Genomic DNA, 16,821 nt, shown 5'->3' with positions numbered 1-16,821 from the left:
AAAAAAAAAAAAAAAAAAAAAAAAAGAGGTAGAGCTTTTGGGGAAGAGCAGAGCCCTCATGAATGGATTAGTACTCTTACAAAAGAGGGTGAAGAGAGCACCTGAGTGTCTTTTGCTCTTCCATCCTTTCCGGCATGGGAGGAGGACACAAAGTTCATCCCCTCTGGAGCATGCAGCAACGAGGCGCCATCTTGGAAACAGAGAGGAGACCTCAAAAGACGTGGAACCTGCCAGCACTTCGATCTTGGACTTCCCAAACTGTGAGAAACAAACTTCAATTATGTATAAGTTTCCCAGTCTAAGGTATTTCTGTTATAGCATCATGAACAGACTAAGACAGAAGGTTACGCCATGTTACTTGGGCTTTCTAAACCTGTTTTCTCATCCATACAATGAGAGAAGAAAGGAACCTACATGGGCAGGGTTACAATGAACAGCACAGGAGGTAACAAAGGCAAAGTGCCCAGCCGCCCTGGTGTAGGGAACCCATGTGCTTTTATCTTTAAAAAGTTCCTGCCAGTCAAATTTATGCCAACAAAATACAGATATGTCACAGGAATATTTTCATAAAATGTCAGATGCTACTTCTTAGCTGCAACATGATTCAGTTGCCAGGGCCTTCCTGGGTGCCCTCTGGAGGCACTGGGGCGGGGGAAGGGGGTGCTGGAGGTCCCAGCTAGGGATGAATAGGGCTTGGGGGTGCTCAGAGGTAAAATGAGGCCACCTGGTAAATGAGAGAAGTTTCAGCTTATTGTGTCTCTGCCATGTGTCCAGGCTGAGCTCATGGCTTTGCACAGGCATCTTACCACCACTCAGCAAGCTGAAAGAGTGAGGCATCTCCTCTTCCCACGCTCCAGGAAACTGAGGCTTGGAAGGGCGAGATGGCCACTGGCCCACCCACCTACTGAAGGCCAGTGGCAGCTGCCTCCCAGTTAACGACACTAGGACCACACAGAGCAAGTGAGAGTTATCAGAGAACCGAGGATGTGGTCTGAGCACATTTCAGCTTAGCTAGAGAGAAGATAGAGGAATGGGGTAGGGGCAGTACTGGCATGAGGATAGGACCCTCCATGAAAGGGAAGGAGACCCAAGAAAACAGCAGCAACAGCAGACTCCTACAGGGCACTTGCTATGTGCCAAGGACAATCTTAACTGCTTGAAGGGAATTAACTCATTTAATCCCCACAACAACCCTATGTGGTAGCTACGATTACATCTCCATCTTACAGATGAAGAAACTGGGGCCCGAAAGGCTCAGAAACAGGTTCAAGGATGAGCAGCTCGGTAGGTCTGGAATCCCAGTCTCACTCCAGAATCTGAGCTATTATTCACTGTTTGACACCAGTGAGGACCTGGTCATCTGGGGGGACAGAGAGCAAAGGAGTGGAGCTGCATCCCGCCAGGGCCTCCTGGAGCAGGTTTCCTCCCAGCGGTCTCTGCACTAAAGAGCCCCACCTATGCTAGGTGGACTCTGGCTTGGCAGAAGCTGTTTGGCCTCCAGAGGAGACAGGGTCAGGAGGGGCTGGTCATAGAGACCTGCCCTGTGCAGGGCTCTAATCTAGCACTGGAGATTCAAGGGCAAACAACCCTGCCTGCACCCCAGGGGCAACATCAGTGTAAGTACAAACAAATAGATAGGTGGTCAAATAAAGCCAAGAGAGGACATGAAGCAACTGAGGCTGGGTTTTAAAAGGTGGGCAAAGAAGGCCTCTGAGCACAAGGAGGGTTGCGCCTGCAGGAAGAGGGAATAGCAAAGTGCAAAGGCACCAGGGCAGCAGCAGGCCCGGTGTGTTTGTGGAACAAAAAGGATGTTCCTGGGCTGGAGTGCAACGAACAAAGGGAATGACATCGGATGGGCAGTAGGAGCCAGTCTCCACAGGCCCTTGTGGGTTGCTGTAGTCTGACTGACCTCTCCAAATGCCATGTGGAAATCTGAGCCCATGTTGGAGATGCAGCTTAATAGGAGGTGTCTGGGTCATAGGGACAGATCCTTCACGAATAGAGTAATGCCCTCCTTGGTTGGGGGGCAGGGGGTGCTGAGTGAGTTCTTGCCCTATTAGTTCCCCCAAGCTTCCATGAGAGCTGGCTGTTAAAAGAAGCCTAGCACCTTTCCCCTCTCTCTTGCCTCCCCTCTCCCCATGTGATCTCTGCACACGTACCAGCTCTCCTTCGCCTTCTGACATGAGTGGGGGGAGCCTCAGGCTCTCCCCAGATGCAGATGCGGCCACCATGCTTCTTGCACAACTGCAGAATCATGAGCCAAATAAACCTCTTTTCTTTATAAATTATCCAGCCTCCAATATTCCTCTATAGCAACACCAATGGACTAAGACATGGGTCAAGGGGTGGAGACATTGGTGAGCTAATCAGGGGAGGGGGCCCACAGCAAGGGGGCCTCCCCACAAAAAAAACAGAGGGAGGCAAAGGCAAGGTGTGCCCAGCAACCATCTGAGAGGTTTCCTGGGGAGTCACAGCTGGGGAACAAGAACCCTCGGATAAAGCAGAGTGGAAGCTTCCAATCCGGAAACAAACTCAAAAATCAGAGATTTCCCCATCTGAGAGCTCATACCTTCATCATCAACACCCAGAAAGCCAAGAACGAGCCCCTTGTAAAAGCTTTATTTAATTTCAAATAACTATCCCTGCATTGCTGAAATTTAACATAAAATGCAGAAATGATTGCATGCCCGGCCTTCTACTTGAACTTAGAGATGTTTTCATTAAAACGCTTCTATTTCATGCTTAACACTATGGTTCAGAAACTGACAGTTTTCAAAGAAGTTAGAAAGGAGTTTGGAAACTTCTCTCTCCCCAGCCCCCCATAGGTGCCAAACATTTCATTTCACCCTTAAGCGAGGAGACACAGCATGACACATTCTGAAAACACACACACCCTCTCTCCCGAGAAGACGGGTGAATGATTTATGAAGTGCTGGCCTCACTTTGCACTCTGCTTCTGAGCTCCTGGCCTGGCCCCGCACCTTCTCTCTGACTGTGGCAGGCTGCTGCCATGTGGGCCCAGGTCTCTTGGGAGGAACAAGGGGACACAGAGGCCAGGATGATGCCTCAGGGGAGCAGAAAGTTGGATCCAGTGGAAGAGAAAGGGTGGACCTTGCTGAATGCTTCCTGCTGTGAAAATGGGCACCTTGGCCAAAGGAGGTGTTTGGGGAAGCTCGGGCTCCCCCACGCCCTGGACCAAGGTCCTCCAGCTGCTTCTGTATTTGTCTCTGCCCTTCTCACCTCCCTTTCCGCTTCTGCTAGAGACCCCACTGTCACTTCAGCTGCCTCCTCATCTCCTCTCCCGATCCTTGCAGGGTCCAGTGTCCCCTGGAGATCCCCCCAACAGGGATGGTGCTGAGTAGCCAGTCCTCAAGCCTCAAGATTCCCAGAAGTCTGCTCCTTTGGAAACTCCCCGTGGCTCCATCTCAGCCCCTTGCATCCTGACCCCAGTCATCAACTCCACTGCCCCATGGGGTCCTCAGATAGGGCCACTGTTTTCCCCTGCCAATCCTCCATCACTTCTGAAGTGTCATCTCCCACAGGGGCTCCTGAACCTGCCCTGCACCTCCAGGGAATCAGCCCTCTAGCTTGAATTCCCACCCCACCAGCCCTGAGTCTCACAGGCACTCACTCCTGACACAGTTGGTGCCACCAGTGCCACACTGCCCTCGTTCCTGATCTCCTCCAGCTGCAACTGCCACTAACTCCACTGCCCCTAGTAAACATACCACCAAGCGTGCCCAAAAGGACAGTGACAATTCCACATCTCCAATGCCCAGAGCCCTCTCTGCAACTGGAGGAAGATGCTCCCTGTCCTTTATCTCAATGCAGATCTTACTCTCTCTGAGTTTCCAGCCCCAAATTCTGCCACACTCCCTGTCTGCAGAGGACCCCACCTTCTACTTCACCAAGAACGTGAAACCCTCTGGGGTGAAGGCTTGGGACACCCCTCAGCACTGCTCCCCACCTTCACTATCTCAGGGTATAGGAGAACCTCCTCCTTTCCAGGTGAGGCCCTGCCCCCCAGTGTCAGCACCTCAGGGACCTGCCCCATCAGCCACCCCCCACCAACTTTCCCTTCACCTGGATCTTCCCCACAGGAGAGATCTCAGGGTAAAGGAGACCCTCCTCCTTTCCAGGTGAGCCCCTGCCCCAGAGTCAGCCCCTCAGGGACCTGCCCCATCAGCCATCCCCCACTGACTTTCCCTCCACCTGGATCTTCTGTCTAGCTGAGAAACAGCCAGATTCCCAAGAAGCAAGGAGGGAAATTCGCCTTTCTTCTCCTGGTCTTCCTTCTGATGTTGGCATCTTACCCACTCCTTCCCTTCACCATCAGAATTCTCCAAAGAAAAGCTGAATGTGGAACTCCTGCTAAGACTTTCCATTGCCAAACAGAAAGCGAGCGTCTCAGGGCTCAGGGCTAAGCCTCCCTGTCCTTGCGCTCTCATGCACAGAGCCTGGCTCACAGCAAAAGTTCCATCCATCTTCCTCTCATTAGCCTAACTCCCTCTTACAAAGTCAGCCTACCAGCCAACCCTCCTCAGCCCTCACCTCACAAACTCATTCATCAAATTTTTGCCCCACACTTAAAGGACAAATGCACAGACTTCAAGATATACACAGAATCATTTTGTCGATTAAAGAGCTAAAATTGAAAAGATTTGGCTCCTTCCAACTGTCTGTATTTATTCCAAATCATTAGAGTCATCTATTCACCTCAAGCAGAATAATTAACTTTTCAATCATCATATTGGTTATAACTGTTAACACTCATATATCTAATATACTTTCTGTCATTAGGGAAATAAAAGATTGCTTTTCATTAGTATACTAACACTGCACAAAATTATAATGCAGTAGGGAAGGATACTTCATAATTGTGAAAAATATAAATTATTCAATATCATTAAAACAATCTGGTTGTTTTAATGATATTGAATAATTTATATTTTTAATGATATTGAATAATTTATATTTGTATAAGTTATTGTATTACTTTCAAATAGCATGAATTATTTGGAAAACTAATAAAACTGCGGTTGTAGAACTTATCAAGTTGGTTATGAGCTTGCGTCAGGACCGTGGTGGCTGAGCCTTGTGATTTCGCCTTTTCGTCTCTCCCATTTGTCCCCCAGGGCTCACAGCAGCTCCCCTGTGCCCATTTACCATGGGATGCGCCTTGCTGAGTCTAGTAGACCCACGAAGGTATTGGACTCTTCCACTAGATTGAAAACTCCCTGCAGGCAGGGCCATTTCTTGCCCACTTTTATATCCCTAGTGCTTACTGTAGAGCACTTGATAAACATCATAGGAATGAATTAATAGACATCCAGAGAGTATCAGAAACAAATAAGATCATGAATGTTCATTTTTAAATCCCAACTATAGGGCAAGGCATGGTGGCTTATGCCTGTAATCCAGGCACTTTGGGAGGCCGAGGCAGGAGTATTACCTGAGGTCAGGAGTTCACGACCACCTGACCAACATGGTGAAACCCCGTCTCTACTAAAAATACAAAAATTAGCTGGGCACAGTGACAGGTGCCTGTAATCCCAGCTACTCAAGAAGCTGAGTATTATCACTTGAACCTGGGAGGTGGAGGTTGCAGTGAGTTGAGATCACACCTCTGCACTCCAGCCTGGGTGACAAAGCAAGACTCCATCTAAGAAATAAAATAAAATAAAATCCAACTATAAATGTCCTATAAAGGAAAAGTTTATTTCTTAAGTGTATATTGTAACTCCAACTGCTAGTCAAGTCTTTCTGTATTTCAATAGCCAGCTAGAAGCCACTCTGAATAGCAACATCCACTTGGAAAAATCTACCAGGCTGGCAAGTTCCTCCCTTTCCACTTCTGAAACATTACCAACCAAAATGCAACACGCTGTGAGACGAGGGTACGCTCTGCACACTTAACTAGAAAACTCAAACTCTAATTCCAACTCTGCCATGGCTTGTCTTGGTGTGAATTCCACTTCTGCCTGCGACCCTGCAGGACCTGGGAAGTGGCAACGGGCACCGGGGGGAGTGTGCAGGATAGTAACCTGCGCAGACCACCCTCGAGCTATTTACTAGGCTCCTACACACAGATACTTCCACCAATTTGTCCTCCGAGGTGTTCCTGTGAGGAAGAAGAGGGGAGGACCAGGTAGGTGACTGTCCCCAAATCCTCAGATTCATGCAAAGCAGCTTTCTCTGTCTATATTTTCTAAATATTTCCAAGCAAAATTTTATTTGAGAGAAGAATCTATATCTAAAAATAAAGCTTGAAAACCACAGTTACAGATAAACCCAAAGACGTGTGGCAGGAACAGCTACCACTTACTGTGCACTTATTATGTGCTGGCTCATTTAAAACATCATAATGTAATTTTACTCTCACCGCATCTTTATGAGATAGAGAGTAGTTATCTCATTTTTAGAGAACAGGAAACTGAGGGTCACAGAAGAGAAATCTCGAAACCAGCAAGGGCCGAAAGCCCTGACGTGGCGGCCGCTCTACAGGAGCTGTCCAGCTCCACACACCTGTGGCTTCTCAACCTTCTCTTCCCGAACCCCTCCACATTCCCCCTTACATGTATAATATAAATAAATGCTCATCCATGTATCGTCATAGATGAATTAGCTCATTACCATTCCATGTGAATGAGTCTTTGTCGACTCTTTACTTCATATTGATACTCATTCATTAAAGAGTTATTTCTCGTGCATCTAATAGGTACCTGGTCCTGAGTAAGGTCCCAGGAATAAAGACTGCCAAGACATGGATCTGCCATCAAGGGAATCACAGACTAGCGGGAAGAAACATGAAAACCAATCGATAGAAATATTAAAAATGGTACCATAGCCATCTGAACTGGGAGCAGTGTGGGGATGGGTCATGCCAAGAGAGAAAGGGAGATGACTACTGCCTTCTTCACTGTTAGTATTGAATGATACTCATTTTTGACATGTTTTCTGGACATACTGAGATAGAAAAAGGCTCAGATACCAAGATGTATCCTAATCCCATTTCCTCTTCAGTTCTCATTGGAGACAGTACTATTCCAAGAGATAAGACAAACCAAAACTCATCGGGTTTCTTTTCATTGTTCCTGGAGAATAATTTGGCTTGAAATACATTTTAAAATTAATTCTATCCCTTGCCTTCCCTCTGAGATGTTCCTGTACTGTTTGAGCCAAAGAAAGATACTGTTCCACTGCAATTCCTTGCTTATCCCAAATCTTCTCATGTTTCTAGCTGAAATGGAATGTGAGCTTTATACCTACCTTTCACTTATTTTCTAATCCAATAATAACCCGACTCCTGGGTCTCTAAGGACAGTGGCCAGACAGCTTAACATGCAAACACTAAGGCAAAAATCCCCATGGATAATCTCAAAACAGTCTTTTGTTTTAAGTTTCCATTTTTTCCTGAGCAACCCAACTGCCCCCATAAATTCTTGCCTTTCAGAATATCAACAGTGAAAACAATTGTTATGGGAATAAGCTACTGCTAAAAGCAAAACGCATGCCACAGAGGAAAAATCAACAAATACATACACAAACGCTACTGAAAAGCAAGGCAAATAAAATGTGATGCACAAAATGGCATAAATGCATAACCAACTGTTGTCAAAATGCACAAATTATTCGAGCTCTGAAAATGTATTCACAGAAAAGAATTCAAATGAAGAAAAAGTATGAAAATGCTTTCTCACAACATGATATGTGATAATAGAAAATTGGGACAGTGATGGAGGTGTGGCTGAGTAAATTACAGGCCATTAAAAATGATCATTACAAAGCCTGAGTAACAGCATGAAAAATGTTACTGATATGTCTTTAAGTTAAAAATAAAATAACTGGATATGTAACATGATTGCAATATGAGGGAAAAAAATCTGTTAGCATAAAGACCATGGAATCATGCATAATGTTTTAAAATTTTGCTGGATGTTATACTATTGTCTTTACAGTAAAAAAAAAAAAAAAAAAAAAAATTCAGAGTAAAATAGATGATGAGTCACTGCCTGACAACTGTCACTGCGTAAGAAAGTCCCCTTTGCAGGGACAATGACAGGTGTTTAAATGTGAGCACAGATGCCAGGTTCATCTCACTTATCCCACTTTATTTATTAATGTTGACCTTCCAGAAATTAAAATTAATCTAGTCAGCAAATTAAACTTTGATTTTATTTGATTGCCAAGTAATTAGTAAATATTGAAAGATGGTAAGACATGAGCTTTCAGAGTGCAGTATAGATGGGAGGGTTGGGGAGGACTGCAGACGGGAGGGATCTGAGCTCACAAATATCACAGTTTCCTCACGTTCACGTGTGGGACATTTGTGATCTTGGCTTCTCAACATAGGCAGATGTGAGAAGAATTTGAAGATTTCTTCTATACGTTCAGAAAGCACCCAAGGTCCTGCTGACTCTACTATGCCCCTCCACAAAGCCCCCAAGCTCCGCATGACCACCGTCCACATGGCTGGAGCCACACGACATCCCTCACAGATGCGGCTCTGCCTCGGTCTCCACAACCAGCCCTGAGCCGAGGTCGACGGGGTGATTTTATTCACGTATTTTTGCTTGCTTATTGTAAAATAAACATTACATAAAATTTATCATTTTAACCATCTTTAACTGTACAGTTCTGTGGTATTAAGTACTTTCACATTTGCAACCATCTATCTCCAGAACTTTTCATCAACCTATACCGAACCTCTGTACCTCTTCAACATTAACTCCAAATTCCCCCTTCCTCCTAGCCCTGGCAACATCATTCTACTTTCTGCCGCTATACATCTGACTGCTCTAGGTCGACATGAAAGTGGAATCATGCAGTGTTTGTCTTTTGTGACTGGCATATTGCACTTAGCAGAACGACCCCAAGCTGTACCCACGTGTAGCATGTGGCAGCATGCCTTCATCTTTAAGGCTGAATAGTATGTTCCACTGTATGCATATGTCACGAGACAGAGGGTTTTCAGGGGCTGCAGCCCATCTCTCTTGGGATTATAATTGGGTCACACTTGTCACTGTCCCAGCCTTGGCCCTGAGTGAAATTCTGAGAAATGGGACCCCTTCTCATTCACAGGCCTCAAGCCGTGTCATCCTTGACTTTCACTACTTCTCCGGTGGTCCTTCATTCAGGAACCCAGACTTCCAGTCCTTCTTCCCAGGATCTGGACAATCCATGCCCTCTACTCCAGAACTGTGTACTCACTGCTTGTCCAGAGGTCCTGCCTTGGGCTGTGCCCTGGCCACCAATCAGGACACCAACATCTCGTCCCAGAGCCAAGACAGCAGCCACTTGCCTAAAGCACCTGGGGCAGATCTTTCTTCCCACTCCTGTGCAGGGGGTGGGTGTCGTTCTGAGACGCACCTTCCTTCCAAGAGAATGTGTCGACAGTGAGCCCGGCCTCCTGTTCATATTCCAATTTTCTCCCCTTCTACTGCCCATCACCAAACACCTCTCTACAACTTCCCTGTGTCTGTCCAGACCCTCAAAAGTGAGACCCAAAACAGGGTCTAGAAAGCCCATGTCCAGGTAGACTCACAGCCAGAGGGAGTTCCTCCCTTGAGTGATGACGCCAGTGAATCTGGTCAGGCGCCGGGCATCCACTTCAATCCACTGCTGGAGGTCATTTCTTCCCGCACACCACGCTCCGTCATAAAAATCATTTTCATTAATGCCCGCCTAGAAAGAAAGAAAGGGGTGTTCTTCAAAAAGACTCTTAATTGAAGACAATTAAGACATATCTTTGCCTGAGACTGAGAGGAAGGGAGGGAGGATAGGAGAAGAAAATGAGGAAGATATTAAGGAAAAAAATAATTGCGCCCTGAATGCCTTACCCTAAATCATAAAAGGGAGATGCTTCGTATCCACAAGTTGAAAATATTTCAATATACCATGTCCTCTTTTTGCCCAGTGTGAAAGATGAAATTTAATGAGTACTCCTACTACTCATTCATCTAGCACACAGAAACCATCTCCTACACAGCAGCCCACGCACACCAGGTGCTGGGGACGCAAAGGTGAATCGTTCCCTCCCAGAACCTCGCTATCTAAGCAGGAAGAAAGATGTGAAAATAGATGAATTAGAACACAGTGGGGCCGGCGCTATTTCAGGAATATGAGCAAACCGCTGTGGGAGCATTTAAGGACAGAATCCCTAACTTAGTGTAGGGCTGCCCATAGACAGAAAGCCCCAAGACCCGGGTGATACTTGAACTAGGCATTGATGGGTAAGTTTATCCAGTGAACATTTGTTTGTTAGTGTTTAAGTCATTTGATATATTCAGTATCAGTTGCTATTACTACCAAAAATTCTTTTTTTTTTCAGAGATGGAGTCTTGCTATGTTGCCCAGACTGGCCTCAAACTCCCGGGTTTAAATAATCCTCCCTCCTCGGTCCTCTGAATAGCTGGGACTATAAGCACACACCACCATGCCTTGTTCAAAAATTCTTTTGATCTAAATTTCCAAGATAGGTAAAGTTTTTGCTCTGGAATTTTCTCTATATTATCACCACGTGAAGAGATAATTCCCTGACTCCTCACCTCCCAAAAAGGACATCTGAACCAAGTGAAGCATCCTCATTTATTAACCCTATTTTTCCATGGCTGTTTCACAAAGTTATTTCTTATGATCAGATTCAAAAACGTCTGAATGATAAAAATGATCAACCAGCTCATCTTCCCTATCTCTGAGCACCTTCAGCTCAAATTCTGGGGACAGCTTTACTTTTAATGGGCAATGGAAATGTGAAATTAAGAGTCCAGCTATAGGAGTGAACAACTTGGCCAAAGATTGCACTGAGCAAAACTCTATCCATCACTGCACCAGCTAACATAAGCGTTGTATCAGGACAAAACCACAGTACAGTGTTAGACATCTAAGGCTTAGCAGATAAGAATAGAACTGACACATAGCCTGAGACATGTACCCTATAGAATCATGGAAACTGGAAGGAACTGTCCATCAAAGTCTACTGACCAGGATTTGAAATTAAATTTAAGGCTCCTAGTTTTGCCAGCCTGAATATTTTGCTTCTGCTGCCAATCTCAGTTCTTTCTGAGCACACTGGACAGTCAATTAAATGTAGCACAGTGTCAGGGGAATGGAGAGCTCTTTCCAAAGATGACTCATTGGGAAGTGACAGCCACCTCTGCAAAATCGATTATGAATTTAAAAAGCAAGTGCCTGGGAGAATTCAGTGAAAGAGGAGGTACCAGCCCCTGAGATGTTACAAAATTATACCATCGTGCAATAAATGATATTCAGATGATGCCTCTGAGAAACCATGAGAAGAATGCATTCATCTCTTTCTCTTTAATAATGTAGGAAAATCACTGATAAATTTTGGAGAAATTCCAATTAAAAGTTGATGAAATAAAAGGTTTGATTCTTTAAAGGGTACACTAGTCTTGAAAATGTCACTAACATGGAATGAATCTTTCCACTACAATACCAAAAAAAATGGAGAATTAATGTAATTTTATAAAGGAAATTAAATTATATGCATTTTTTTACCTTAAAGAAAGCACACCAATGTACCTAACAGACTCAATTTTGCTTAAGATAAATGTGGGAATTATCAAATCCATAACAAAGAGAAAACCTGATACTGTCTAAGATCAACCTAATAGGATTTTTCTGTTTCAAGATGATAGGATAAACATGTTAGTTTTTCTGTGTTCTTCTCTCAAAAGTCAACTCCAAAGAAAGAAAGTAAGATACAGAAATACAACTTTGATCTCTGATAAAACCAGAAGACATATAAAAGCCCTAAATTACAATATATGAAGACAGAATCGGATGGGGGAATCCTGAATGACTCAGCAAGAGAAGGAAGCGCAAATGTCAAAACAACACAATAAGAAACAAGCCACGCAGAACTTAGAAAAACTGAGAACCTGGGTTTCAAGAATATCTTTGGGAGGTAAGGCTAAGGCAGGACTCAACAGGGAATTCCTTCAAAATGTGTATTAAAAAACAATGAGGCTGGGCGCAGTGGCTCACATCTGTAATCCTAGCTGCTCAGGAGGCTGAGGCAGAAGAATCACTTGAACCAGTGGGGCAGAGGCTGCAGTGAGCCAAGATTGCACCACTGCACTCTAGCCTGGGTGACAGAGCAAGACTCAGTCTCAAAAAAAAAAAAAATACAATTAATTCCCCCATATCTCCACCCCCACTCCACAGAGGACCTGAAATTTTTCTCTGAAAAGAAAGCAAACTGTAGAGACTCTGGACTGGGGACACTAGGCACAGAGGAGGGCAAGGGTGCCATGATGGATAAAAACAGTAACTTCTGGGGGCATCAGCACACTAAAGAGCGTGATGCTCCAGCTCCTTCCCCAACCAGCTATAGAACACCATGCAAACTATAATAGAGAACAGAAAAAAGGCTTTAAAAATCTATAATTAATATTTCTAGAAAGGTCTTGATTTCATGAAACAAGAACAGAATACTCTAAAGAAGGAAAAAGCACTGAACAAGAAAGAGCTCTTAGAAATTAAGAATGTGGAAGTTGGAATTTTTAAAATGTCAGCAACTTTCAAAATAGAAAGGCTTTCTATTTTTAAAACAGAAAGGCTAAAAAGATAAAGTTGAAGAAATCTCACAAAAAGTAAAACAGAACACAAAAATAGACAACAGGAGAAAAATAAGAAAAGCAGAGGAAGAAATCCAGAAGGATTTTAGGGGGGAAAAAAAGACCAAATAAAAACTATACTTTCCAGTTAAGTCTCTGAAACACGAAGAATCTGGTATACATAAAAAACTAATACACACACCAAGGAATATCACTTTGAAACTTCAAAACATCAGAAATAAAGAAAAGATTCTAAAAGTTTCCAAAGAGGAAACAAGCAGTAAAACGAACACATACAAAGAAAGAAAGAGGAATGAGAATGACATCAGAAATTCTCAATAGCAGCATCTGAAGCTAGAAGAATGGAGGGACAGTGTTTTCAATGTTTGAAAGGGAAAGATTTTTCATCCTAGAATTTTTACACTCAGCCAAACTATCAATCATGATGATAAAATAAAGATATTTTCAGATTCACACATTCTCAAAAAATCTATTTTTCATATACCATTTCCATGAAGCTACTAAAGCAGCAGTCCCCAACCTTTTTGGCACCAGGGACTGGTTTCATGGAAGACAATTTTTCCACCAACTGGGGGTGGGGGATGGTTTTGGGATAATTTAAGCGTATTATATGTATTGTGCACTTTATTTTTATTATTATCAAATTGTAATATATAATGAAATAAAATTACACAACTTACCGTAATGTAGAATCAATGGGAGGCTGAGCTCATTTTCCTGCAACTAGACATTTTCAACTGGAGGTGATGGGAGACAGTAACAGATCATCAGGCATTAGATTCTCATAAGGAATGCACAACCCAGATCCCCTACATGCACGTTCACAATAGGGTCTGCGCTCCTTTGAGCATCTAATGCCGCTGCTGATCTTACAGGAGGTGGAGCTCAGGCCATAATTTGAGCAATGGGGAGTAGCCGTAAATACAAACGAAGTTTTGCTCTCTGGCCTGCCACTCACTTCTTGCTGTGCATGCCCTGTTCCTAACCAGCCACAGATGGGTACTGGTCTGTGGACGGGGGACTGGGGACCCTGTACTAGAGGACACACTCCAAAAAAATGAGGCTGAACACCACAGAGAGGAATATATCAGATCCAGAAATGAAGGGTTCCAACATAGCAGAGAATTCTCAGAATGATGGTGAAGACCCAAGACAGTAGCCATGTAGGAGACCCAGAGAGTAGCCCATTCAAATGCAGCAGGTGAAACGGCTTCTGAAGGGGTGTCTGACAGAAATGTAAAGCATAAAACAGGACTAAAAACCACTGAACAGATGTGGCTGCATAAAAAATGATATTGAAGGTTTTTTTTTGTTTTTTTTTATTTTCAGGTCCAGACCTATTGCAGGGTGTGGGGAAGAATATGTTCTTAAAAATACCAGCAGGTCCAGGAAAACAAAAGGTTGTTAAGAAATGATATAAAGTAAATATTTCCTGACTCAAAATTAAATTATTTCTTGGTTCAGTAAGTAGGAAGCAAAATTTTCAGTCATAATAATGAAAACCCTAGATACAGATTTACCCAAAAATTGAGCTACAATTTTATCAGAAAGATGAAAGAGGGGAAAGGGGTGATAAAAATGTGTGATAGCCTCATCTTCCAGAATAGGGATCTAAAAGATCAAGTCCACATTTATAAATTGATAGAAATCAATATGTGCATATTATTTAGAAGCAAAGATTTCAGGCCAGGCATGGTGGCTCACGCCTGTAATCCCAGCACTTTGGGAGGCCAAGGTGCGTGGATCACTAGAAGTCAGGAGTTCGAGACCAGCCTGGCCAACATGGTGAAACCCCATCTCTACTAAAAATATAAAAAATTAGCCGGGTGTGGTGGTATGCGCCTGTAATACCAACCACTCAGGAGGCTGATGCAGGAGAATTGCTTGAACCTGGGAGGCGGAGGTTGCAGTGAGCTGAGATGGCACCACTGCACTCTACCCTGGGTTACAGGGTGAGGCTGTCTCAAAAAAAAAAAAAAAAAAGAAAAGAAAAGAAATGAAGATTTCAATTCCCAGAGAGACAATTAAAAAGTTTCCAGTAGTTGTGCCATCCACAGTGCTTGATGGCAGTTAGGGGCCGGGTGCAATGTGAAGTGTGTTTGTTATAAAACCGATTAAAACAAATTTTAATTTTAAAAAGCAAAAGGAAAGGGATACATAGATATAGAGGGTGACTGATACAATGTCTACTGTTTATTTTTTGTTTTTCAGGTATCTACAGAGCATTGATTACGTGCTAGGTATTATGCAAAGTGTTTTGCTTTCTGATAGAGACAACAGTGAATATCAAAATCATTCTGCGGCAGTGAGTCACTGATCTGCACTGTACATATTTCATAATCATGGACTGCCTCTACACAGAAACATCTGGAAGCAAATAAAAAGTCATATCCAAGTGAATGTAACTATTTAGCGATTCCAGGATAATTGACGTACAGCTGCCTCTCTGCAGACGTATCCCAGGGCTATTTGGACAGAAACAGGATAAACTGATAGTTATTTTTAAATATTTTCGAGAAAAAAAAATTAGAAGCAAGAGTTGAAACTATAGATTATCAGCAAGTTAATGCCTTTTCAGGAGGAGGTTATCTAAAAAATGTTAGCTGTGACATCTGATTAGTAAAGTAAGTAGTCTGCCATAAAATGGCCATCATGTGGTCTGAATGTCTGTCTTCAATAAACCTCTGTAATAAACCACTGCTATAAACCCATAAAACTTTCCAGGTGCAATCAGCTGATCCTTCTGCAAATTGGCAATGCACCTTGTCCCAATTCCAACCTTAATCATCAGTAAAGTAGGCTGCACAGAAACACTGTTTTTGCGTCATTGTTTTTGAAGCAATTTTTAAAACCAAAACCAATTTCTTAACTATTTCCTTGCATCGGCCAAGGAACCTAGTAAACATCCACAGTTTAAAATTAAAAATACTTAAAAATAAAATCTATTCAACACACCATAGACCATTTATTAACTATTTAAAAGAAGAAAAGATGAAGAAATATACTAACTGAAAAAGAAACAGGCAAATGTTTTCACATCAACATTCTAATTCAATTTAACGACAATCTGTGAAATGCTTTAGCCATTAACATTGTATATCTGGGGAACAAGTTTAATTCTCAAACAATTATTAATTCACTTATCAGTGACCCCATAAAGATTGTGTATATTCTCCTGTGCACTCCAAGAAGACAGCACAGCTCAGAAACCCATGCAGGCCAAGTGCAAGTCCTCATTCTACAGCTCATTGTTTAAATACCCCCAATTAGGTCAGTTGGTTTATAAAATGAGGATAGAAATAAAATATGTGATAATACCACTGTCACAGTTACAGGTATTTTATATAGAGCCTGTCACAGAAAACACAGTCAATACATGGAAGCCACTGGGGGTACAAGTATGATTCCCTTTGTGTTTAGTATGTTCCTGCTGTGACCTGTGATTAAACTTGCTTTATGGTACAATTTCAGTTTTCTTCTATTATTAGGTGAGTTAGGTCCATTTAGCCCATTGACAGATGTTCTTTGTCTGAATGAATCATCCGCGTTTCTTAGATATTCTATTTTTATTGCTTCCTGTAGCTTTGTTTTATTTTTATCTATTGATTTTTTTTTTTTTTTTTTCTTTAAGTGCATATTTCCTCTGAAAATGCTAACGAGCTGTACCTTTGTTTTAGTGGTTGATTTAGTAACTATGTCTTTTACATAACATACTTAATTCTATATTTTCTTAGAAAGTACCCATTAACTCCCTACTATGGGCAGTGATTTAATCATTATTTCTACTTCCTGCTGCTTCTCCTCCTTCCCCTTTATCACCTAATTTCATTTATTATATTCTTAACATTCACTCTTCTTTTTTTTTTTTTTGAGACAGAGTTTCACTCTTGTTACCCAGGCTGGAGTGCAATGGCACAAGCTCAGCTCACTGCAACCTTGGCCTCCTGGATTCATTAGCTGGGATTACAGGTGCCAGTCACCATATCTGGCTAATTTTTGTAGTTTTAGTGGAGACAGGGTTTCACCATGTTGGTCAGGCTGGTCTGGAACTCCTGACCTCAAGTGATCCACCTGCTTTGATCTCCCATATTGCTGGGATTACAGGCGTGAGCCACCATGCCTGCCCTAACATTCACTTTTAAAAGACTAAATCAAATATACCTCTCTTCTTTAGTAGAGCAGCTTTTTCATAAAGTTTTTTTTTTTTTTTTTTTTTTTT

General features: G+C 42.9%; 1 protein-coding gene across 1 annotated transcript in view; it reads right to left on the bottom strand.

Annotated features, from left to right (window-relative positions):
• Positions 1-16,821, bottom strand: part of CPXM2 (carboxypeptidase X (M14 family), member 2) — a 147,380-nt gene that overhangs the window by 88,123 nt on the left and 42,436 nt on the right. The window contains exon 4 of the mRNA XM_011930212.1: positions 9,545-9,684. Within this exon, the coding sequence (XP_011785602.1) occupies positions 9,545-9,684 (140 nt within the window). The remainder of the gene's footprint in view (positions 1-9,544; positions 9,685-16,821) is intronic.

This window comes from Colobus angolensis, unplaced genomic scaffold (genome assembly GCF_000951035.1).
Source record: "Colobus angolensis palliatus isolate OR3802 unplaced genomic scaffold, Cang.pa_1.0 Scaffold85, whole genome shotgun sequence".
NCBI classification, from domain to species: domain Eukaryota; kingdom Metazoa; phylum Chordata; class Mammalia; order Primates; family Cercopithecidae; genus Colobus; species Colobus angolensis.
This window is presented reverse-complemented; position numbering and strand designations above follow the sequence as displayed.